Source organism: Bolinopsis microptera, chromosome 9, assembly GCF_026151205.1.
Source record: "Bolinopsis microptera isolate Bmic1 chromosome 9, MBARI_Bmic_1.0, whole genome shotgun sequence".
Lineage (NCBI taxonomy): Eukaryota > Metazoa > Ctenophora > Tentaculata > Lobata > Bolinopsidae > Bolinopsis > Bolinopsis microptera.
The window spans coordinates 11,016,784-11,043,539 of NC_087080.1; the positions used below are offsets into that span (position 1 = coordinate 11,016,784).

Genomic DNA, 26,756 nt, shown 5'->3' on the forward strand with positions numbered 1-26,756 from the left:
TCTCTTCAAACAATTGTCACACCTCAAAAATATAATAATGCAGCGTCAATTGTTGCTACTAGTTCTGTGTGTCCGGAGCTTGAGTTCAAGTTGGAAATAAAAAACGGACTTGTGAAATACTATGTAGCATTACTAGACATCAAGTGTAAACAAAAATTGGTCAAGATCTCGCCGTGTCGTAGATTGCTGTTTCAAAGATAACACATATGAAATGATGATAAACATAATAATTCCGGGAGTGGTCACGCGGAGATCGGGAGGGTAAGTTGAAATATGATTGTGTAGATTTTGATATAGCAAGTACTTGCTGCAAATTGTGGGACCTATTGCTCTGGGAGGGTCGGGTTCACACCGAGGGATTTATTGCAATAAAAGTCCTCGTGCTCTAAGAAAGATCACACCGGACTTGCGGATCTTAGGAACAAGGGCCCGGGACAGTTTTGTGTGCCCCGTGAACAGAATATTCGCTACAAAATAAAAATATACTTACATCTGAGATGTCTTGTTCCAGTCCGAGAGGTGTGAAACTAAACAATCGAACTCAACAACAAATGAACGATCTCTCGAGGGTCCCCGGAGCCCGTTACGAGGATATTTCACACCTGGCTCACAGAGAGCCCGTTCCGGGTGAGTTCCCGGGCTGTGGTGATTGTTGTTGCGATTGCCCCTGGTTCACGGAGGGTGTTCCCGGAGCAGTTCCCCAGCTCCCCGGGGCAGTCCCTCAGCTCCCCGGGGGCAGCTCGGCCCGGGGAGGCCCCGGGGGCAGTTCACACCTAGGTGATTGGGGGCCAGGTGTATGTATATATACTACTCATCTCTGCTGATGTTATCGACACCTGTAAATTCAGCCGCATCCTCGAGTACACAGGCCATCCAGCCTTTGCGGGGTCGTCCTCTCAGTCTCTTTCCATAGTTTGGTTTCCAATCCAGTAAGAAATTGGGAAACTGCGTCTCTGGCATTCTGACAACATGTCCGTACCACCTTAGTCTAGCCGCACTGATGAAAGTTTCGATAGACTTAATTCCAGCACGCCTGAGAACTTCTTCATTGGAGACATGGAAGAACCACTTTATCTTCAAGATTCTTCTCAGGGAGGTCAGATGGAAGACCTCAAACCGTTTCATCTGCTTCTTTGTTGTGTTCCACACTTCGGCTCCATATAACAGAATAGTAATAACAGCAGCCTTGTAGATACGGATCTTGGTGGGCGTTCTTATAGTTCGACTGTTCCATATCTTCCAAAGCTGATGGAACGCACCATTAGCACGCTGGATCCTGATGTCAAGATCTCGGTCAATGGTACCATCCCCACTGATGTTGGCACCAAGATAAACAAAGTTGCTGACCTGTTCAACAGGTTCTCCCTCCACTGTTAGCTTTATACTGTCTCTTTCGGTGTAAGGTCGCTGGGACGCACACTTGCTGATCGCCATGCATTGTGTCTTTTTAGCGTTGATCTTCAACCCAGCATAAGAGGTGTAATAAGCTAGAAGATCAGTGGACTCTTGCAGCCCTTCTTCGGTATTGTCCATCACTGCCAGATCATCAGCGTAGTCACTGTCCATGATAACTTTTTCATCTGCACCCTTTAGTTCCTTTTGCAGTACAGCACCATGACTGATTGCCTTGTGAACCTCGGCCAAAAAGATTCCTAAGTTCAGACAAAAATTAAATACAGGGGGGCCCTGGATATCACCCTGTCCAGTGCCCGAATTAACAGAGAACCAATCAGACATTTCACCATTAACCCTGACAGCACTCATGGTTCCGTTGAAGAATGCCTGAAAGATTCTAACATATTTCTCAGGAAGTCCATAGTGTCTCATGCTTGACCAAATAAACTCTCTTCTGATGGAATCAAACGCTGCCTTAAAATCAATGAAATTAACATAAAGTGGAATGTTAAACTCAATGCAGTTGTGAATAATGGTGCGGATGGAATAAATCTGATCAATACATGAGCGGTTCCGTCTGAACCCACACTGATTTTCCCTAAGAAGACACTCCATTCCAACATCCAGCCTCTTAAGAAGAACCATTTGAAGAACCTTAGAAGACGTTGCCCTAAGAGTTATACCCCTATTATTGCAGCAGTATGAGGTGTCTCCCTTCTTTCCGATAACCACTATAACACCTTTAAGCCAATCCTCAGGGATCACCTCTTCCTCCCATACCTTTTTAAACAGTAGCTCTAGTTGGCCAACAAGAGCACTTCCACCATACTTAAGTTGTTCATTAGTTATCTCATCAACCCCTGCACTTTTGCAGTTCTTCAGTTTCTTTAGAGCATAACTAATCTCATCTCTAGAAGGAGGTCCATCAGAACAAGAAAGGTAGTCAAAACTCGGTTGTGAGGGCACACCATCGATAAGCTACTTATATTAGTATTACAGCACCATTCATCAATCAGTATATCAAAATATGTCATTTCAATTTTGCATGGCTGAAATGTAACGTTTGATTTATATATTATTCCCGTCTGAGTCAGCTCAATCAATGTTCAAAAACTATGCACACGGTTCCAACATGTAAGTATCCCAGGCCCGGCTATGCCAAGTTAAAATCTATATTAAATCACGGCACTTAATAGTATTAAGCCACAATAATCCAGATGGAACTTAAAGTTACATTTAAGCCCCACTCTCATCCAGCTCCCACTCTGGTAATTAATGTTTTGGCAACCCCGCACGGTATAACGCTATGATATTACATATTGCACCAGTCCAGCGGAGTGCCATGAAGCTTCTTAAATCATCCCCAGTGCAAGCCCCAATTACCAGCAGTATTAGGGAAGCCGACTCGAGCCCGATACTAATTTATCCTAACCAATCAGATACGCTAACAGCCCTCTTAGAAATTTTGATTAAAAAGATTTTATAAAGAAATTTCCTGGACAACAGGGCGAGCCCCTGTTGCCATTTCCGAGCACAAATCCTCTAAAAGATTTCAACACAATTATAAGGCTTCGGAAGTCTGGGATCAATGGATCCCTGAGCTTATATATACTAATCAATTGAATTTTCAAATTGAAAAAACCAGTATCTCTATTAGATGTCTTGCAGTCAAAAATAATGCTGGATTGTTGTTCGACCTTATATTTTTCTGCTGAAGCTCCATGACGGTTTTTATATACTGTATCTGACAAATGAAACCCACTGATTCTTGTACCAACTATGGTCATAGGAGACTAAGGAATATATACATTAGTAAATAAGTTACATAATAATACATAATAAATTACCATATATAACACCTCCCCTTCTATTTTCAAACCACTTGACATAAACAACAAAGATTAAATTATATACCTCGTGTTCATTTACCTCGTGTTAAATTATATATTAAAATAAGCCGCGCACGTACAAAAGATTACTAACTGGCTAGTCTGTATTCTGAAAATAATTCCGCGCTCAACATAAAGTAAATACCAAATCATCAAAAACAATTATTTCACTGCCAGTGAACAATTATCATACTGGACTAAATATTTTAAAAACAAATCTTAAGTTCATTATGCTGTTTTCTTGAAACCAGCAAGTAACTTATAATCAACTTTCGGCTTAGATCGAAGACTAACACGTAACGGTATAATATCATCTGTCACATTACGATTATCAACATTAACTGGTGTACTGTTTACATTCTCTCTATTCGAAATATCAGAACTTCTACTAGGTAAACTATCGGTTAAAATATCAGGTTCTCTAAAAACTGGTTCAGCTGTAATCACAGATTCAGGTGTACTCACAACCAATGGACTTACTACTGGTCCAGCAATCTCAGATAACACAGGTTCCACAACAGGTACAAACGGCACAACTCTAACCTGGTGATCATTGTCCGGTACAGTTGTAGATCTTCTTAACACATCTTTTACTCTCTCTTTTATCGAATCAGCGTGTTTCTGGATCACTCGGTTTCTGTATACCACATCGTATACATTCGACGTACCAACTCTCTGTAATATCTTAGCTTTTTCCCAAGTCTTATCGTTAGTAGCTTGAATCCAGACGTCTTGATTATCCACAAACTCTCTCCTCTTTTCATTTAGAAGTTTCTGTTCCTTGTCGGGGTGTAAAGATTTCAATTTCTGTTGATCCGATGGCTTTAATGCGTGCAGGTTAGAACGTAATGTTCTACCGTACATTAGAACTGCGGGTGGGGTATTTGTCACCGTATGAGGGCAGTTCCTGTAGGAGATCAGAAACTCTGCTAAACATTCGTCCAAATCCCTATTAGTTTCCCGCATCTTTTTCAGCGCTTTCTTGAATGTTCCGTTAAATCTTTCAACAATCCCGTTTGTCTTAGGGCTGTAGATTGGAATAAACAGATGTTTGATCCTGTGTTTCTCGGTAAACTCGCTCATTTCCTGGTTCTTGAAATGTGTTCCATTGTCAGAAACCAGTACACAAGGATATCCTGTTCTAGAAAATATCGTATGTAACGCTTTCCCGGTAGCATGAGCTGTTGAACTGTTCATCCTGATAACTTCCGGCCATTTGCTGTAAGCATCTTGCAATACTAACCACATGCTGTTCATGAACGGTCCTGCATAATCCACATGAACCCGCTGCCATGGTCCGGTTGGTTGATTCCAGGGATGATCAGCGACTCTAGGTTTTGAGTTACCATACTTTCCACAACTATCACATGTTTTACATGTGTTTTCAATATCCGCGTCTATTCTCGGCCAATACACATAGCTTCTAGCTATCGATTTCATACCACACATTCCAATGTGCGTGCTGTGTAAGATCTTCATGACATGACCTCTTAACTGTGCAGGTATCACCACTCTCGTTCCCCAGGTAATACAGTTAAGTTCCAATGCTAACTCATCTCTTCTGTTCCAGAATGCTTGCATATCCCCCTCTGCTTTCAAGTTACTTGGCCATCCCTCATGAATGTAACCAAATACCTTACTCAAAACAAGGTCTTTTCTAGTTTCCCTCGCAATCAGCTCTGCGTCAATGTAAGCATCCTCCAGAGTAACAGCAAATATCTCAGCTAGATCATCTTGAACTTCTGAAGTTTTCACAGATTTACTACACGGTAATCTGGATAAGAAATCACAGTTTGCATGTTGCTTTGTTGACCGGTACTCGATTGTATAATCATATTCTGATAGGAATAATGACCATCGGTTTACTCTACTTGAAGCCATCTGTGGAAGTCTGTTCTTTCCAAAGATATAAGTGAGCGGTCTGTGGTCGGTGATCAGCTTAAACTTCCGTCCATACAAGTATATGTTGAACTTCTTGATCCCCCATACAATCGCTAACGCTTCTCTATCAATTTGAGCATAATTTCGCTCTGCTGACGATAAAGTCCTAGAAGCATACTCTATTGGACGTTCCTCCCCTGAAGGTAGTACATGGCTCAGCACTGCGCCCAATCCAACACTAGATGCGTCTGTGTCGAGTTTTAGCTCCAACTCCGGCTGATAATAAGTCAAAACTCGATCTGATCCTAGCATCTCAATCAACTTGTCAAAAGACTTCTGTTCCGTCTTTGTCCACTTCCAAGACACATCTTTGCTCCTCAATCTATCTAGTGGTGCAACTACTGTTGATAGATCTGGTAGAAATCGTCGATAATAGTTAACTGCTCCAAGAAAACTGACTAGCTCCTCCGTGTTCGTTGGAACTTTAGATGCTTGTAAGTCTTTCACCTTACTCTGCACAGTTCTAATACCGTCCTTCGATATAACGTGACCCAAGTAAACAACTTGTTCTTTCTCGAACTGGCTCTTCTCACGGTTGCATTTAAACCCTTTCTTCTCCAAGATTTGTATCACACGGTTCAAGTTTTCCAGGTGTTCCTGCTTTGTTCTCCCAGACACGATGATGTCATCAATCCGACATGCAGTCATCGGTATTCCCTTGAGAGCTTCATCCACTACTTCCTGAAAAATAGCACCCGAGCTTGATACGCCATAAGGTAAACGATTCCACCGGTAGAGTCCAAAAGGTGTGTTTAACGTCGTCAATGTCTTATCTGCTTCCCTCAGCTCGAGATTGTTGTACGCTTTGGCTATATCCACCACGGTAAACACAACACCTCCTCTGACTGCATGAAGACATTCCTCTAACGAAGGAATAGGATACTGCTTCACTGCGAGACACTTGTTAACTGTTGACTTGTAATCACCACAGATCCTTATCTTTTGCTTTGTGGTAACCACAACAATGGGCGTTGCCCATTCAGAACTTTCCACACTCTTTAAGATTCCGTCTTCTACCATTCTTTGGAGTTCTTCTTTCACCTTGTCTTTTATAGCAAACGGTAACATCCGAGCTTTCAACGATATAGGTGTAGCGTCGTCTTTGATCCTCAGTTGAGCTTTGAATCCTTCTACAAGTCCCAGACCACTAGTGAACACTTCACTCTGTTTCAACTGGTCCAGAGTTCTGAATAGAACTGTAGCTGCAGGTTGATTCTTTGTCTTTGTTCTTCTTTCTTTATCCTCGATGAGTCTTACATCGAGTCTCTGATCTCCCTTGGTATTCCTACCAAAGTCTTTGACTCCCTTAGCATCCTCGCTAGGGTCTTTAACACGAACAACAGACTTCTCGCTCACACTGCACAACACATCAGGCTGCTTAGTCTCACCATGCGACAAAACACTGTCACACTTTACGGACACACGCTCCTGCGACATCAACACAGACTTACGGTCCAAACTGACTGACTCGTCCATGGTCTCACCATGCGACACCTCACTGCCACACTCAACAGACACACGATCCTGCAACACGGACTCACGGTCTAGACCAACTGACTCAACCTCTCGCACAACATACTGACACAAACTACTCTTACCCTCAGCGTTGAATCTTTCCAGTATCTCTTTCAACCAACTCTTACCCAGGAATGCTGTTATCCAGTTCCATCCAAACAAAGCCGGAAAGTTCCCTTTGACAATCACTAAGTCTAAACCAGGGATTCTCTTTCCTTTGAATGTCACATTAACAGTAGCCTTTCCCTTAGCTTCCTCGGACTGACCGTTAGCTACTTTAAGAAGCTGATGATGCGGAGACAACACACAAGACAAACCTGACTGTACAAACCAACGTTCCGAACACAAAGCAACACTGGAACCTGTGTCAAACTCCATAGATACATTGACAGACTTACGAACATCACCTAAATCTAACTTAACAGAAACTCTAGGTTTCGGATTAGAATCAACTCGGTTAATAGAATCAACTATATGAATTGAATTAGGTTCCCAATTTGCAATATTACTATCGTTATCAAAATCAGTATCTACATGATCAACTTGTTGCACATGATTTACACAATTCTTCTTAATGTGTCCCATGCTTTTGCATTTAAAACATCTCGTTTTGCAATCTTTAAATATGTGTCCCGGCAATTTGCACTTGTTGCAAATTATATTTGACTTAGGTTTACCAGGCTTCTTACCTTTACCTTGCTGCTTGCCAGAATAGTCCCCTGCTGGTTTCCTCCACTTGTTAACACGATTCACACCAGCTGCACCGGACGTAGACGGCGTCACCGCATCCTTACCAACAATCTGAGTCTCCCTCTTTGAACGCTCTTTAGTAACAATTTTCTCTACAGCAGTAATAAAAGTGAGCGTTTCCCAGTCCTCAGCTAACAACATGTCCCGAAAATCATCGCAAAACAATCCAGAAATAAACTGTTCAAGACATCTTGTGTTGAACACATTACCAGTGAAGTTACTCCGTTGCGCACAAGATTTTAATCTTGAAACATAAGCTTGCACTGATTCATTGTTTCCTTGCTTCATACGACTGAATGTAAAACGTTCGGTTGGCACTGTTGGCTTTGGACAGAAATGATCTCTCACTAACTGTTTCAGTTCTGTGTAGGGAATTTGCACTAACTGACGTGGATACACAACGTTTTTCATATCGGCATAGACTGATGGCTCCAACGCTGTCAAAAACTGTTTGCGTTTCTTCAGTTCACATGCATTATACAACCCTGTTTGAGTATTGAACGATTCGTCATTTGCAAAATTCTCTCTTACCGGTAACTCCTCGATATAGTCTTCTCTGAGGCTCACCCATAACTCGAATTGTTCACTAAACTCATCAAAATCTGATCCGCCGTTGTAAGTCCGTTTATAGCTCGTCGCCATTTTTATATACTGTATCTGACAAATGAAACCCACTGATTCTTGTACCAACTATGGTCATAGGAGACTAAGGAATATATACATTAGTAAATAAGTTACATAATAATACATAATAAATTACCATATATAACAACGGTCGACACGTATAATACCTCTCTTGGAACCTATTTGTACATGTTCAAAGCATGAAACCCGAAGGTGAGTTGTAGACTTATTCTAATATTCTCGTAATATCTCACTGCTTCCCTAATTACCCCCAACTTGAGCTGAGTGCTTGTGAACCACATCAAAACCCTGATTTATCATACACGACGATTATTCGCACAAGTTGTCTTTCCCTCAAACAGCAAACTGTGCAGTAAATCGTGGTGTTACTGTACATGGTTTGCCTGGTGAATACCATGATTACAATAATTAGTTATGATAAAAAGTCTTGTAACCCTTAACACATTACGCCCACTTTGCAGTTGACGAACAGAGAAAAAAATCATATCTTGGGATATGCCGATATTGATCGATACATCTGTTGATCTTTGAATAAGAGGTGAGAATTAATTTTAAATATATCGAATTTGTACTTACTTTGTTACTTTGTTACTTTGTTAGGCTTCATAGAATCCTCTATCGGGCCATCGAAAAAGTCGACCTCCCGGACAGTATAGAAACTGTTTTATCACCACTCCAATCCAGCAAGTATCCAGGATACTTGCTGGATTGGAGTGGTGATAAAACAGTTTCTATACTGTCCGGGAGGTCGACTTTTTCGATGATACTATCCTGGAGCTGGAGGCTCGTCCGGAAATGATTTGACAAAGTTGGCAAAAGTTCGTTAAAGTTGCTTTGAATTCCATAGGATCCTCGATGGTGTGCATATGTGTTGGGATTACATTCCATAATCGAGGTCCAGTGACTGCAAAGTTGTCATGTAGTGCTTGATTAAGTTGACTGCTGGACTTAGCTATACTGGGCACAACTGCTTTTTGACCATGTCTGAGAGTGACCGAGAACTGGATACCAATATCATTAAGGCACTTGCAATGCAGAACTTTCCACATGTTGATGATTAAATACCGTTCTCCTCTTCTTTGCAATGACATCAGAATATCTAGGGCCTTTAATCTCTGCCAGTAGTTGAGGTGCTGGGTGCCATATGAATCCCTTCTAGCTGTTGGATTTCCTTGTTCTTAGAGCAATTCTACAGAGGACAGCAATACTCTAAATGACTTCTAACGAGAGACTTGTATAAAGTCATCATGGTGGCTTTCTCTCTCGTTTTGAACGCACTTAGCACCCAAGAAGCAACATTTCCTGCACGTTCAGCTATCCTGTTGACGTGTGGGGTCCAGGATTGAAAAGTGGAGTGGTCCGTGATTTCCTCGGATGAGGACATCTGTGACGCAACCAAGTCCTCCTTGGGTTGCTGAGATTCGGGATCTGATTCGTTCACAGTACTATCATGCCGGCCCTTCGATTTCCGTGGTTTTATAGGATTACTTGATTCCTTGCATGGTTTACACAACCAAACATAACTAGAAAGAACAGTAGCACTAGTCAAAACATCGTGGAAACTCGTAACAGCAGAACAGTTGTGTGATCCCCGAAAACACATATGACAGTGAAAACAGGTTTCTGATCGGCTTCAAACTCAACAATGTACGTTTCGTTACATTCCAAGCATTCTGATGGCAGTAACGCACGGGGCTCAAATTAAATTCTGTTGATAAGACTGTCCTTTGTATACAGTTTGTTCCCGTCTGAGTCAGCTCAATCAATGTTCAAAAACTATGCACACGGTTCCAACATGTAAGTATCCCAGGCCCGGCTATGCCAAGTTAAAATCTATATTAAATCACGGCACTTAATAGTATTAAGCCACAATAATCCAGATGGAACCTAAAGTTACATTTAAGCCCCACTCTCATCCAGCTCCCACTCTGGTAATTAATGTTTTGGCAACCCCGCACGGTACGCTATGATATTACATATTGCACCAGTCCAGCGGAGTGCCATGAAGCTTCTTAAATCATCCCCAGTGCAAGCCCCAATTACCAGCAGTATTAGGGAAGCCGACTCGAGCCCGATACTAATTTATCCTAACCAATCAGATACGCTAACAGCCCTCTTAGAAATTTTGATTAAAAAGATTTTATAAAGAAATTTCCTGGACAACAGGGCGAGCCCCTGTTGCCATTTCCGAGCACAAATCCACTAAAAGATTTCAACACAATTATAAGGCTTCGGAAGTCTGGGATCAATGGATTCCTGAGCTCCACGGGATAAGAGATTTTTGATTCGGTAGCCCCCCGGACAATTTTAGTTTGGAGGAGATTATTCACCTCACCATGGCCGTAGAACGGCTGTCATGTAGGACTATTGAGCGGTGGACTGTTGAGCGGTGGACTGTAGGCCGGTGAAGGTCGGAAGTAGGACTGTAGAGCGGCCCTCCCTTATAGATCCCATAACATGAGGACTCTAGAGCGGTACCCTCCTATAACATGAGGACTCTATTATAGCGGTTGACAATTTGAAGATTGAACACTCAACGAAGCTAAGTTATACATTGTAACTCGTGATTGATTATGGTCATGACATTCTAGGATGATAACTTTATTAAAAAGTCATGGAGTTAATGAACATTTTCACTTACTTATTATAAATATTTCATTACTAATATTTATAATAATTATAGTGCAACTTAATTTAAGATTATTGTAACGCTTCCTCGTTCCAGTTTTGGTAACTCAGCCAATCCCTAGCTGGAACCTTTTAACCGTCTTGGTGCTGATTCATCATGATCCAATCCTGACCTCTCCCTTCTCATCGACTCAACTTCACATCAGGTTATGTACCCTTTCTTTATTTTATAATCAACTTCTAATTAGCTCTTAGATAATGCTTTTAAGCAAACTAGATATCCCAATCAATGTGAATGACCATCATAGTATTTCTCTAACCGATAGCCCAAGGCATAAAAGGCGGCCCTCACACAACATATCAAGATTAAAAGCAGATATTGACTTGACATTTGCTAAACTCTTTGCAGAGTGGTCAAAAACTGAAATGACACGTTTCACAATTTCGTTACTTCCTGTACGGAGAAGCAGGTTCCCAATAGCCAGTTCATTAGAGTTATCGCCTGACATTGTACACTTCTTGTACAGTTACACACGTTGTACACAAGGTTAGCACAGAGTAATACCGTTTTATCAATAGAGATAAGAGAGCTGCGGAATGTACAACCAAAGCAATTAGCAATAAGGAAATAAAATTGTAGGGTTTAATTTTATTATGAGGTCCTATTATACATCATATAACGGGTTCGAAATGATACCACCATACCCACATAGGTCCAAATATCAGAACAAGTCAGTTTACACGGCCACAAAGACTTTCCAATAAGACAGTACCAGTCCTGCTTGAGTTTATCAGCTTTATATCAGATTTGTCATAGTTTGTTGGTCAGCTGCTGTCAGAATCAAGTTCACGATCAAGTTCACGATCTGTGATCCGATCCAATACTGTGGAAACTACCATATGCTTCGGAGTTCTTGACGGAGTTCCGCCATTTCTTCCGGCAAATGATGAAGTCGATTTGAGATTTACTTTGACTCATATCTGAGAGATATGTCCAGAGTTTACCTCTTCGCTTCTGAAATCTGGTGTTTGTGATTTCTAGCTGTCGCTCCAACAGCATATCCTCTAGCAGTCTACCATTTCGGTTTGCTGGACCCTTGTGGAAGGATGTCCAGTTTCCTGATGATGAGACATGCGCATTGAGGTCTCCTACAACGAATAGTAAGTTGTGGGCTGGTATCTGGTCGATGGCACCACCAAGGCTGTCGTAGTAGTTTTCTGCTTCGTCGACAGTCGCCCCCTCTGTCGGGCTATAAGTCACAATAACAGTTGTGACCGGGTTCCCTGCAAAGTTGGCTACCATCGTCCTTCTGTCATGTGAGTATAATCGATGAGTTGAATACTGTCTTTTTGTCCAAGGCAATACCAACCCCACCAGCAGCCGCCCCATTGCTGGTTCTCCATGCCGAAGTTGTTATGAGGTGAGAGCTGCCCAGATCTTGATACTCGATTTCAGTGCTATGTACTACCCGATGCTCCTGAATGCCCAAAATATGTACGCCACTATCCCTCATGCATACACCCAGCTCATCCCTCTTGTATTGTTCTCTTATTGTTCGTACATTAAGAGTTCCTACAAGAATTTCCTTCTGGCCACGTAGTAGTAGGGTACCAGCCTTTGAAAGAGTTGGAGCAGGAGATTTGGGTGTGACCCGCCGGTCGAGAGATTAAGGTGTGTGCCCGAGATAAATACCCCACACACCATGTGTTGAGTCTACGGCGGCGCCCGCCGCCCGGCCAATAGGCAGGTCACAAATTGTTTTGCCAGACTTGTATAACCGCATCATAGTACTCAAGCGAACAACCATCCCCCTGTTCGCTAGGGCCGTTACTGCAGAAAGCCTCACGTCTAAAACAATTGATCATTTGTCGCTCCTGATCCTAGAGCATCCTTGTCTCGTTACTTGTCACATGCACCTTTTTTAAAGAGGAACTGTATGGTGATATACAGTAAGAAAATCTGTAGTAGATTTTCAAAGGCGACTGATAATATTGCGGACGCCACACCAGCACTATGACAACCATACCATAATCCAACATTCCCATACTTGTCCGAGCAGTTTATCAGAGAAACAGGTAACATTGCACAGTTATAGTGTGTGTCACTGATAAAATCAGTAATATTTACGGCAGATGCCAGATCCTGTAATAAAACGGAATCATAGCATTTGTTTTGATAGATTACATCGGCTACACTGAAATTTGCTTCGCACACACCATGACACACATTTGTACATTCCATTGATTGATAGATACTCGCTTAACTCGCACGTGTGCGCGGCTCTGAACACGTCACAATTATTTGGCAAATATCATATTAGAGACACACCGAATTATAGACCAAAATGTGGCAAAGTTTCATATATAAATCACACTTCCTTCAGCATTTGGTATAAAATTTGAGTGCGCATTTTAGGAATTTCGAGATTTTTCTCAGTGTATAATACGTTGCGTGAATTGTCGAGTTGTACTGATACAGACAGATCCGTCTTAAAAATTCGATCTGCCGACACACAAAGCTTACAAAAGATTTTTGACGTGTTTGAGTTCCATCAGGTGCCCTTTATGGCTGACCAACTTTTCCAAACTTTTCCACTTGTCTCTAGGCCACTTTTTGCCACTTTACCACTTTTCTTGCTTGTCGAATATCTTTAGTTGTGAACATGTTAAAAGGTTGCAGATTAATCGAGAGTGTTCATATTATCAGGAAGACAATTTTACGTCTGATAATCAGTTAATTGGATAATTATCAATTAGCTAATTAGCAAAAAATCTAAAAACTTTTTGACTCAAAATGAGTGGAATAGCTTAAAACACGGAGAAAAGTAGTTTTTAGTAATCAATTACTAAGTCAAAAGGGCTGAAACTGAAAAATGTTAACCACAGGATATTACTATTAGAGTTTCATAATTAATTACAGTACATCCTTATCGATTCTCACAGAAACTGCACCAAAGGCACATTTAAGATCGAACCGATAGCCTGCTGTGCTATTAATGCTTTAATGCTTTTCATACAAGGTTACAACAAAGTCTTCATGTTATGTATCCTCAATAAATGTAATAGTAGTGTTGTAATTATCATTTTATTGATTTCAATGATGAATCAGTGGAGTTAAGATAATCGCATAATATGTATTTTTAAAAACCTCTCTGTACCGTCAATTGTGTTAATCTGAACCGGCTTACCTGGATTACCATCTACATCTTCTTTTCCTCAACAATGAACAATCAGACCGAGTTGTGCAAGAAATGTGATTTATCATAGCTCATAATAATTACATCACCCATGCGATATGAGTCATATCGCATTTGGTGGGTGATGTAAATAATATCGAGCTGTTTTCGATCACACTATCACAATAAGACACAATAGCATGCAAGTCATCCCACATAGTCATATCTGGGATATCATTACAGCCATTAAAATCCCAAACAATGTTTTTTACGCTAAATATATAAACTACATAATAAAGAATGGCTATGCTATAATATACACCAGATACACAACATTTTACTAGCTCTAATATTGTTCAGATACACCAGACTTTATTAGTATTTATATTGTTACGATACTTACTTACTTACTTACTTACTTGATAAGGTCTCCTCAATCATTCGAGTGGCCTGCACCAAGGAATTGCCGCTTATGTCGTATCATCTCTCTCCAGTGCTTGCGATTTCCTGCCAACTCTCGGACCTTATCAAATACAATGTCTGAATCTCTTGTAAAGGTTCGCCAATTCTTTCTTGGCCGCCCACGTGATCTTCGGCCGTGAGCAGGTGTCCAGTCAAGTAGATACTTTGATAGCCTGGTGTCCGGCATTCTAGAAACATGTCCAAACCAGCAAAGACGGTTGGCACTGATGTAGGTTATAACCGGGTTTATTCTTGCCCGCTACAACACTTGAACATTGCTCGTCTGGTGGAACCACTTAATTCGAAGGATTCTCCTCAAACAGTTTTGATGGAAAACTTTGAAGCGATGTAGTTGCTTTGAAGTAGTGTTCCAGACTTCGATCCATAAAGTAATATTGTTAGAACCGCTGCAACATATATCCGTATTTTGGTGTTATTTTGGATATTGCGATTCTTCCAAATATTACCGAGCTCATTGAATGCTCCTGAGGCTTTCTGGATCCGTGCAGACAAGTCCCGGTCAATAGTCCCATCACTTGATATAATCGACCCAAGGTAAGTGAAGTTGCTTACTTGCTGGATAGCCGTGTCTCCTACTGTAATGTCCACCGTTGATGCTTCAATATACGGCCTCTGTGATGTATTCTTTCCGATGGCCATAACCTCTGTTTTCTTCGCATTGATTCTGAGGCCAGCCTGAGCCGCATACTTGCATAAAAGATCAGTCGTCTCCTGGAGACCGTCCTTGTTGTTGTCCATGATAGCCAAATCATCTGCATAGTCAGTATCCAAGACGACTGTATCCTGATCAAAGCTGGTGGTAGCTCTCTGCAGTACTGCCCCGTGTGACAACACTTTGTTATCCTCAGCCCGCTGCGCAGGCAGGTTGATGCAAACATTAAAGATAGGCGGACCCTGAATATCCCCCTGCCCAGAGCCAGATGTAACGTCAAACCAATCTGAGAGCTCACCGTTATGTCTGACAGCGCTGACGGTGCCGCAAAAGAATGCTTGCATTATGCGAATGTATTTACAAGGCAAGCCATAATGACTGAAAGCTTTCCAGATAAACTCCCGATTAAGTGAATCGAATGCAGCTTTAAAGTCAACAAAATTTATGTACAGGGAGAGGTTAAACTCAATGCTGTTGTGAATAATAGTACGGAGTGAATAAATCTGATCAATGCAAGACCTGTTTTTCCTGAACCCGCACTGATTCTCTCGGAGCAGTTCTTCAAGCCCCGCATTCATCCGTCGCAACACTATTATCTGATAGAGTTTTGATGCCGTGGAGCGTAGGGTTATGCCCCTGTAGTTCGAGCAGAATGATGTATCACCCTTTTTCGGGACAATAACAATGATACCCTTAACCCAATCCTCTGGCACATTCTCCGTCTCCCAAACACGTGCAAACAGTTTCTCAAGCCTGTCTAAAAGACCAGGAGCCCCATACTTCAGCTGTTCGTTGGAAATTTCATCAATTCCAGGGCTCTTGTGATTCTTCAGACTCTTTAAAGCCCTAGAGATCTCTGTTCTGCTAGGGGGTAAATCACTATCACTCAGATACGGAAAACATGGTGCGACCTCTAGACTGTCTAGGTCTGAAAGGTCCACGTCTCCTATCTGCGGCTTTAGTAGTTCAGCAAAGTGCTCACCCCATCGTTTTCGTTGAGCAGCTGGGTCAGAAATCAACTTCTCGGTTTTATCTCTGACAGCAGTTGACTTCCGACTCTTCTTGCCTGACAAGGACTTGATCATCTGCCAGACCTCCCTCTGCTGACCGTGTGAAGAAGCTGTTTCCAGATCGGCTGCAACCCGTAAAGCCCAGTTCTCATCATCCTTCTTGCAGCTCTTCTCAACACGCTTATTAGCAAGAGAATACTCAGATCTATTGAATCCATCACTTGGGCATTTCTGCTTTACCTTACTCCGCTCCGAGATAAGATCCTTTGTCTCTTGTGACAAGTGCTGCTTCTTCCTCCGGCGCGGGCGTTGACCAAAAAACCTCCAAAGAAACCTCCCTGATGCCCTCCTTGACCAACTCCCACTCTCCATCCAGACTCTCTTCCACCGGCAGACCACTGAATCGGTTATGCAGTGCGATGCAATACTCCTGCACCTTAGATTGGTCACGCAGATGCTCGATAGCTGGTGCTTTTCTATGTACGATACACCAGACTTTAATAGCTCTAACGTTGTTCACTATTCAGATACACTATTGTTGAGTTACACCAGACGTAGACGTCACTAGTTCTTATATTGTTAAGATACACCATACTTCACTAGTATTTATATTGTTACGATACACCAGACTTTAGTAGCTCTAACGTTGTTCACTGTTCAGATACACCAGAATAGCTCTAATATTATAGATATACTAGGAATAATACTAATAGAGGGGGCCAAAAGTGCCGTAACGCCGTTACTTACGTGTTCAATATTTTGAGACCTGTAATTTTGCAGATGGCATTATGTAACTATTCATTCGAGAAGTCCGTCGTCAACATTCGAAAATTCGAATATTTCAGAAGATATTAAATCCCAATAATGTTTTATAATGATTTATCTTTCAGAAACTCAGCAACCGCGGCCGGAATTTAAATGCCGAAATCATTTGAAAATTCTCGTCGATATGGTTGGACCATGCGTTTGAAAATCTATAGAGATTGGAGGTCGCTCCGATTTAGTTATTGAAAAGGAAATGTAAAACCAAGGTATGTGATATATGTTGCAAGTGACCCATGCAACAACCATGTGGTCAAGTATTCATTTCTAACCTCCGGTTTGTGCTACCAAGCATTGATTCAGTCGATATTGGTCGCTCTGCATGTCCTTTTAAGTTACTTTTCAAATACATCTTAATGTTGGATTTTTATTAAGCTATAAATATGAAAGAAATCCTTTAAGGTATGCTTAAACAAATCTTTACGTATCATCTAATGTGGCTTAGTATATTTCAGGAGACTGAAGAAATCCAAAGATAGAGCCAATAAAGACAGTCAGAGGACCAATTTTATAAACCTTAACAGAAAAAGGCCGTGCTGGATGAACAGATATTGCTCCGCAGCTCGTTTCCTGGACCTTACTTCATAAAAGTATCCCCATCCGAACCTACAGCAGAACCTCAACCTACAGCAGAACCTCAACTTCCAGCAGAACCCAAACCGTTCTAATTGCCATGTTAGCTGAAGATTGTTCTATTATTAGAAAATAGGCTATAGATGGTAGTTGGGTATATTTTAATTGTTTTGGTAATAATGTGTAAGTAACTGAGCCGCCTACTTTAAAGGGATTAGATTTAAATCTTGAATTGTTTCAGAACCAATTACTTCTGGGCTGCCCTGTAAAAATTAAACGGGCGTATAGGTTGTCTCGGCAAAGCCTCCTTAAATTATTGATACACGATCTTAAGGCGAACCTTTTGTAGTTTTTTGCACATTTCACGGTGTGAAGATAATTTTACCACGGTAAATTCGGTACACATACTCAAGTTCGACACGTACAACTGTAGTTCGACAAACCCTAAGGTTGGACTTTGTCTAACGAAAGTGCTCTACCTGGACTCAAATTCTACAGGCGAACTTCGACTATCAAACTTTAGTTTAAAATCTCTGGTCTCCAACAAGATCCTTTATGAGCTTGAAATCTCTTCGTATGTCTTTTTTTCGCTTGTCTCATGCTACCCAATGATGTTAGAATTGTAGATTTAACGGAGAGATAAACGACTAATATAGGCGTGACAACTCTTACTTCGTTTTAAAGATCTAGATTGTAGAGTATGCTATATAAATATCTACCATATACCACCTTTTTATGTTATCACAAACGTCAAGTAACAGAGTACCCGTCTAGAGATTTGGCTACTGGACCGGAAACAGTATGATATCAGTCTATTTTCCTGTTATCATGCCCTTTAATAGTTTTACCCGATATTGAACCAAATATCAACTTTGAAACTTCTTCAAAAACATAGTTCTTTGAAGCACTAACGTATGTAATATTGTTAGTTTATTATACAGATGAATTTTAGTTCTGTTAAATATTATGTATTATTCTTAGGATACCAATAATACAATTTTGAATTATGTGGTTAGTTTGGAAGCTCCATTCTGTAAATATTGTGACTAAAATTATGGCTTTTACTGATTTAATAATCTCAATACCAAGACTTAAGTATTTATACAGTAAAGCCCAGGGTCCCCATGTAAGCAAGCAAGAATAATTGATTAAGAAAGTGCTGCAAGTCAAAAATTTAAAAAGTCAGAGCCCATAGTAGGTGGTAATCCTGCGCGGTCGATCGCTTATTTCGAGACGTAATACAGCTTAAAAGTTGAAGACAAGTTCAATCAAATGGATCTTTAGACACTTATTCATCTTTCGTGCAATTATCTTGAAGTAAAGTTTTTTAGAATGGAAATACTTTTAGCTTTACTGATGGAAAGTTTCACGATGTTCTAGAGTCAACGTCATCCATTTAAGTGACAAAAGGACGCTACATGTCACAGAATGACTTGATTTTCCGTTAAAAGTAGCCATTAGGTAACTTCATGGCCTTAGCAATGTTTATTTCGTGTTGGAAGTAAATTATAAGCTCTCTGTGGAATTTGGCTAAACGTGGTATTAACGAAATTTACGAAATTACGTATAAATTGACAAAATGGCGACAAAATGGCGTACAAGGTCAACATTTGTAACGGAAACGAAATAGCGCGCCAAACAAGGTAGACTGACTCGAACATTTCTCACGTGCGAGAGCTCTACTGCGCGTTCCACAGACTCTCTGGCGCCATTTCACCGAAACTGCAGTTGTTTTGCGACGTTTGTAGCTCGAGTTATAGTTCAAAATGTTTGCGAGTAGGCGTGTTTCTGACTTGACTTATATTATTGCGTTTATCAAATACACGGATATTTGTAAACTTATCATACTTTATGCTATCGTTTGGAAAAGTTATTTGTACATAGATTCCAGAAATTTTCATGATTGCATCATTTTATTACAATTTATCATGAGCTTTTGAAAACAGTCCGACGCTGAGCCCAAATTTCAGCAAAATAACGCCGTTTTTTCGTAACACTTTTTTTGATTCAAGGCCGTTTTAAAATCACGATATTCCAACAATGCAAGTTTTCCCAGAATTATGGCCGTGTGTTCTGATCTCATCATCGTTAGAACTATACCATGATACCAAAAATTTATAAATCCGAGAAACAAAATAATTATTGATTATCACCTACCCATAGATAAGCTTTTTGTCAACATAGCGATCACATCATCAAAAAAGTTAACACACAACATCAGATGGTCTGGAACTTTCTAAATGTGACTTTACAGTGCACGCAGTAACTATTTAACACTGAGATTATCTCTTCGCGCACGCGAGTTCTTCTCGTACAGTTGCACCTGAGATTTTTCGTGCGGCTCGCAAATTACTTGACACCCACATAGTGAAACGACCGTGGGGGTCGCAACGTGATACAAGAGCAAACAGGGCCACAAATAAAGTCAGGAGCACTATTGTAGTTACAGCCATGACTGCTGAATTACATGTTTAGTCCATTATTTGGTCAGCTTTGCCTTTGCGCGATACCCCGATTTTAACCTTTTAATTTTAAAAAGTGCTCGAGCAAGTTAAATACTATTACTCGTATGTTTCCCATTTTTAAATTTATCTGACGCCGTTTCACGCCTACACATGTTTCAAAGCTCGGCTCACTAAGACTAGTCCATCGTTATTCATCAGATTCAGGGCCTTAAAAATGTTAAAGTGATTAACCTTTATCAAAAGCAAATTGGTCACGTTAACGCAACTAGTGAACTTGACGTCGGGCACGATATTCTACGAATATAAAGAATTATTTTCTCCGTCTATTAGTATTTTCACAGCGTCAAATTTTTTTTTGTAATCGGAAAACATATTTTCGAAAATAGAAAATATCACGATATTATTATGGTACTAGCAGGAACCCGTATAATATAACCCTGAACGGTGTCAAGACTCAAGAGACTAAAATGATTATTACCTATTTAATTCGCGTTTTTGACACCACTTGGGGGTCCAAATTTTGGGCTCTAAAATCACTATTCCTTGGCCAATTTTTTAATTTTTCATGCTGCTTCGAAGGCCATTAAATCATTTAAACCAGTCAAAAAGTTTCAGTTGTATATCTTTTACGGTTTTTGCGTAAAGTCGCGTTAAAGTTGATGCCGTGGTGTCAGTAAAATGGCACGGAAAACTATCGTCTCGCTTTATATATAGTAAGATATGGTTAAATTATTTAAGTTATTGATCGATCACGACTGTTATTGTGAACAGCATCTATACAATTAAACATCGAATAATTAAAATCTTTGCAATAGCAAGAAATAGAATTAAGATAAATAATAACAATATATGATGTACGGTGTACACTGTACAGGATACACCTCATGATAATATGGCTAATCACACTAAGCCTCATAGGTGAATGTGAATGAATTGTTTGATATAATTCTATTATTTTGATTGCCATGTAGCTGTATTCTGTAACTTTGACTGAGATCGAGACAAGTGTACATAAAGGATGTATCGACTTCCATACTGAGCTTGAATTTAATTTTTAAGGCATCAATGACCTCTCTGATGAATTTTTCCAGTCCTCCAAATATGAGATCATCAACATGGATCCCTATGATCCCACACGGCTTATCATTTCTCGTTAAATTTAAAAAGAAAGAGGATTCATCGTACACTGACACTGCTACACCAAGCTCTACTAGGCCTAGGGTATCTCTCAGTTCGACATACCACATTCTTGGGCCATCGACCAAGCCATAGATGCATTTTAGGAGTTTCCACAATTTACCAGATACCTCAACTCTCAGAGTAGTGAATACGTTGGCACGTGCCTGTATCTGTCAAGTTTATTCGATCTTGTGACTCACACGCAGCAAATTGCGGAACACGATATTCAGACTTTCAGAAGATCAGTGCGATTAGTTTTTTAATCGCACCAACTATGTTTTTTGTTTTTCATCGGCAAATTATCACAAACAAATGACTTAAAATAAATAAATCATTATTTTAACATTTTAAACGTTAATACTTAATAATAATAATCGGTGCTGATTTAGTTGAAACATTGAAAGAAACTCCGTGTGGAAAACTTCAAGAAAGATATTACACAATACACACCTTTTACAAATGTACCTGCAAACCTAACAACTCCGAAATGGTTACAATATTTACCTTTTGTCAACGAAAAATATTATAAACTTCATACTAATCGTCTTTAAAGGTTTAAGTGACTGCATCTGAGTTTATAATTGAAAAATTAATTGCATAGCCCTGTTTTGAAGTTGACTTCTGTCATTGAGAGAACCACCAGAATCTGCAGAGCACTGAGCACTAACGCAGTGATGATAACAGAAGGTAGCGGTGCAAAAGCCACCATAGACGTTCCAACGGCACCTCCAACCAAGTTCATAGCAAGCGAAACACTGGAGCCAAGAGCAAACCTCTCCGCTCCGAAGTAATCTATGTCGTAGAGAATGTAACCATTGGCCATACCAGTGACCCCATACAAGAACTTGACGATGAAGTTGGTTGTTACAACTACTGCAAGATGATCCTGTGCAAGCATGCCTCCAAAACTCGCCACGTTCAGTATGGCAACTATCACTTGAAATTTGCGAAAATTGAATTTCTTCCTCGTGAAGTGCATGAATAACCGTCCGAGGATAGCTGCAAATGTGACGAGGGCCAGTAGCAGGAGTTCCTTTCCTTGAGTCACAGTCACTGAGCAGTCACTGTTTGGTTCGGCTTCCTTGATCTTGAAGGCCTGGATTAAAGTGGGTACGAGAAGAATAGTAAGCCAGCCCTGGAAGAAGACCACAAAGCCGAACAACCCTAGTTTTGTAGTTCTGGCAACAAAATTTGGAACAGTCGCAGACACCGTTTCCTTCTCCTCCTTTTGGTTTTGCTCATTCACAGTTTGTCCCGTTTTCTGTCCTGATGTCAACGCGGAACTAAAGTGGAGCATGAAAATGGCTGGTATGAAGAAAGGTAATGATGTCAGAAGAATGAAAATCCTCCATCCTACCACATCTAACAGCAGGTATCCCAGAATCGCCGACCACATTCCTCCGACACTGTACGTTACGAACAATGCCATCACCATCTCGTCAAGAACTTTCTTACTAGAAATCAGCTCAGCAATCAAGACGCTATGGACGGAAAAATTGAGTCCAAGAGAAAACCCGATAAGGGCTCTAGAAATGAAAAGTGTGGTGTAGTTAGCTACTATAGCACAGGCAACTGTGCTGATAGCGCTCAAATAGAGGGAAAACAGAGTCACAACTCTACACCCAAACCTGCAAAAGATTAAATTTGTGTTGGAAAACGAAGCACTGAAGTAAGCTTTAACTTATCTGGGGACTCCAAGCTGTTATGTTCATAAACTTAATAAAGATTCGGCGGAATGACAGGCTGAGCGCCGCCCAGTAAGCTTTAACTCTCCGAAAATAAATATTAATGTTTTTACGGTTTGTATGTCAGCTAGATCGATAAATTAATTTCTTAAGATAGCAAACCTGTGAGCCAATATTCCTGAGAAGGCGACAGCAACTGCTAAAGTGGAGTACTGTATGCAGTCCAGTATTGCTTCCTTCCATGGAGAAAGTTCAATTTCGCACGAAACTTGTTGTGTTATCACTCCTGGATTAAAAATGGTGATTTCTAGTTTCTGATGATATGTTGTTGGGTTCAAGTTTTAAAAGTTTTTTAATGAAAGAAATTTGACTTTTTTCTAGAAAGCACCAAGTGATCTGGGAATTCTTTAATTGGACGAACCAGGCAAATAGATTTCCATTCCATCTCCAAGGTTAATGACGACACCAAATATTAACAAAAGCTTATCCATTCTTGTCCACAGTTTTACTGGTTTGATTAAAGAACCAGTTTCGTGTCTAATTTCAGGTTCGAGATCTGGATTAACCATCTTGTTCGAAATAAATAGTAAAATATTTGCTTCAGAATTCTAATAGAAAATCAGGATACAAAGATTAAAATTAACATCGATCTCGAGCAACTTTTTGAATGTTTTATCCCACTCAAATGATACAAAAACTTCATCACGTCAATTTGATCGGACCTGAGTGCAAGAGTAGAGGTGCTAAAGTTTAACTTCTCAACTCCGTTAGGCTTTATAACTCTAGCATAAATTAACCCAATTAAGAAGCCTAATTTCAACTGTTTCAGAAGTGCTAGAGGCCAGGCTGGCACGAGAAGCCACAGTTCTGATAGAGAAGGACGCTGGAGTAAACAACATTCTTGTACAGCTGGGTCTAGATACTGCTATCATAGAGGCACACAAACTAATGCTGAAACAGCAGCAGGATAAAGTTCCCCAAATCCAACAGGTAACCTAGCCAGGTTTCCAGTTTATCTAGTCTAGGAATAAAAAGACAATATATTGTAGAATTTCAACGTTTTTACCCTTCGATCATAAGGGCTCAAAAAGCTTAAATAGTTATTTAATACAGGGTTTGCTATTTTTAATAGAAACTTCTGACCATAATCTTCCTCTAACGCTGAAGATCAAGATTATTATTCTTACAGGCTCTTCCTCAACTGGAGATTCAGCGGAAGAGATTCGAATCTGACTCGAAGAACATAAAGCTGACAATAAAAGATACTCTGGGTCAGCTGACCTCTATCAGCTTGACAGAGCTGAGATCCATCAATAAACCGGACTCGCATATTGAGGATATTATTGTCGCCGTTATCATGTTATGTGAGTAGTGACCTATTCGTTGATTATGTTAATTATGTTAATTATGTTAATTATGTTAATTATGTTAATTATGTTAATTATGTTAATTATGTTAATTATGTTAATTATGTTAATTATGTTAATTATGTTAATTATGTTAATTATGTTAATTATGTTAATTATGTTAATTATGTTAATTATGTTAATTATGTTAATTATGTTAATTATGTTAATTATGTTAATTATGTTAATTATGTTAATTATGTTAATTATGTTAATTATGTTAATTATGTTAATTATGTTAATTATGTTAATTATGTTAATTATGTTAATTATGTTAATTATGTTAATTATGTTAATTATGTTAATTATGTTAATTATGTTAATTATGTTAATTATGTTAATTATGTTAATTATGTTAATTATGTTAATTATATCTGCTAGCTGGTATGACGGTTAATAACTAAGATATCCTAAAAGATATGTCCAAATATTATTCTATAATAACAGATTCAAATTATAAATACAACGACTAATTTATAACTATACTAGAAAACCCGTGGTCACAGGGAGGAAGCTAATACTAATAGTATTGTTTGTTAGTAAGTTTGAATCGCGTCAAAAAAATATCCTACACAACCGAAGATACAGCCAATTAAAATGTTGCTCGTACTAAACGCAGCGTAATATTCGCAAGTAATTAAATTTCCTTCTTCGAAAAAAGGGTCCTAATAGGAATTCAAACTCAAGGCTATAATATGTTTGGTTCACAGTAACTATTATTATCACAGGTACTAATTAAAACACAACATTGAGCGACTTGGCAAACGTTAATTTTTCTCATTGATAGTCCTAAAAGTTAAGTTCAACCGAGGTTTTCTGACGTGATATTCTTTTGGAACAGTGTGTAGCCATCTTTCTTGAATATCGCCCTTCATCAACAATCCTGAACCATGAATAAGGTGGAAACCGTAAACTGGTTGATGCCGTGGTGTCAGTAAAATGGTACGGATTAACACATATATATAGTCTCGATCTTTTCCCTTAACTAATAAAGGTAATGGTCACCGGGGGAAAGCTTGTCAGTGCGGTCATAGCTCAAGGTCAGTGTTTATGAGTGATGAGTAATCGTATTCAGTATTGCGGAAGTGGTTTTCAGTTGCGTGTACTGAATATCGAGTCTAAGAATTTATCACCCTGAAACTTTGCACACGATCCAACAACTTTTGCTTCTGAAAATACATACATGTACATTGCATTACACATCTGAATCATTTCGTACAGGTCCCTCACCGTCTCATTTGATGGATTTGTTCTTTGTTCAAATTGAAATGTTTACGTATGAATGAATTGTGATAGATAAAAAAGGAAATTTGTGCTGAATGGAATAGGAAAGTTGACATAATCTATCAAATGACTCAACACTTGGGACGTTGAGCGTAGATTTAACCTGAGTTAAAAATGTGAATAAATAGATATAGGCTGGGAAAATGTGTCAATTAACATTGATTATAGGAAAATTGATTGATATGAAAATAATTTGTACCGGTTGGATTAAATGAAATGTGACGGACCTTTCTGATCATAGTGAGAGATGCCAGAGACACGATGTATCAGTATGATGATCGATGCAAGTTCTGTGAATAGGGTTACGAACAAAGTATAAATGTAAATACATAAATCGAATCACATTTAAAAAAGAATGAAACACAATACAAAATATAATCATGACACGAAACATTAAAATGACAGAACACGAAATGAAGAACAGAATGACATAATAAAATAATAACTATAGTCTATAAGGCTGACATAATTAAATAAAATCTCTACACATAATAATAATACATCATAGATAATAGATACATCACTTTCTCTTACTCCTTCTTTTACCCTTTCCGCTAAAATCAGGTTCATCAATATAAATCTTGACAAAATTTTCATTGCCTCTTTTAAAATCCATTGTCTCTTCTCAAATCGTAAACATGCATGATGCAAGTTTTGTGAATAGCGTAACGAACGAAATATAATTATAAATGTAAAATGTGAATAACTAAATCAAATAACATGAAGGGAATGAAACGTAAAAATATATAATCATACATAATCATCGTTATACAAAGTATACAATGACAGAACATAAAATAACATAAAACTGAATGATATAATAAAATAAAATCTGTACACATAATGATTAATGATACATCGCAACTGTGAATAGTATTATGAATGAAAAATGTATTATAATACAGAAAGATTCGAAACAGAAACGAAGCAGGAATTACAATTCCCCTTTTATCAAATTCTGTTTCTATCAAATTGAACATTTGGCTCATGTCAAAAAGTGAACTAAGATAGCAATAGAGTCAATCGTCCGTGGCAGTCTACCCCGTACGTAGACAGTGTCCTAGATTTCAGGCATAGCATCAGGATACACTGAAACAGTGCAGAGCTGATTACGACCAGGGTCCTCGCGGATACCCTGTCTCGGAGGTCGAGCCAATGCCCTGCGTTCGGTAATTGTGTCTACTGATATAAACTTCATACTTTCCCTACTAACAGTCACTGTAACCCTATCACTCGGGAGGCCCCACATCTCCTACAA

General features: G+C 39.5%; 1 protein-coding gene and 1 long non-coding RNA gene across 2 annotated transcripts; one reads left to right on the forward strand and one right to left on the reverse strand.

Moving 5' to 3' along the window:
- Window positions 1–8,264: 8,264 nt before the first annotated feature.
- LOC134820814 (uncharacterized) lies at window positions 8,265–18,439 on the forward strand. The gene is made up of 5 exons (XR_010160928.1): window positions 8,265–8,327; window positions 8,597–8,673; window positions 10,861–10,969; window positions 16,975–17,115; window positions 17,362–18,439. It is a non-coding gene; the product is annotated as an uncharacterized LOC134820814 (long non-coding RNA).
- A 2,798-nt stretch (window positions 18,440–21,237) lies between these two features.
- On the reverse strand, window positions 21,238–23,400 carry LOC134820723 (synaptic vesicle 2-related protein-like). Its single transcript, XM_063831298.1, has 3 exons — window positions 23,230–23,400; window positions 22,971–23,094; window positions 21,238–22,751 (listed from the first exon to the last, which is right to left on the reverse strand). Exons 1-3 carry the CDS (start codon window positions 23,375–23,377, stop codon window positions 21,713–21,715), a joined length of 1,311 nt encoding a protein of 436 aa, XP_063687368.1. The 5' UTR covers window positions 23,378–23,400; the 3' UTR covers window positions 21,238–21,712.
- Window positions 23,401–26,756: the final 3,356 nt, after the last annotated feature.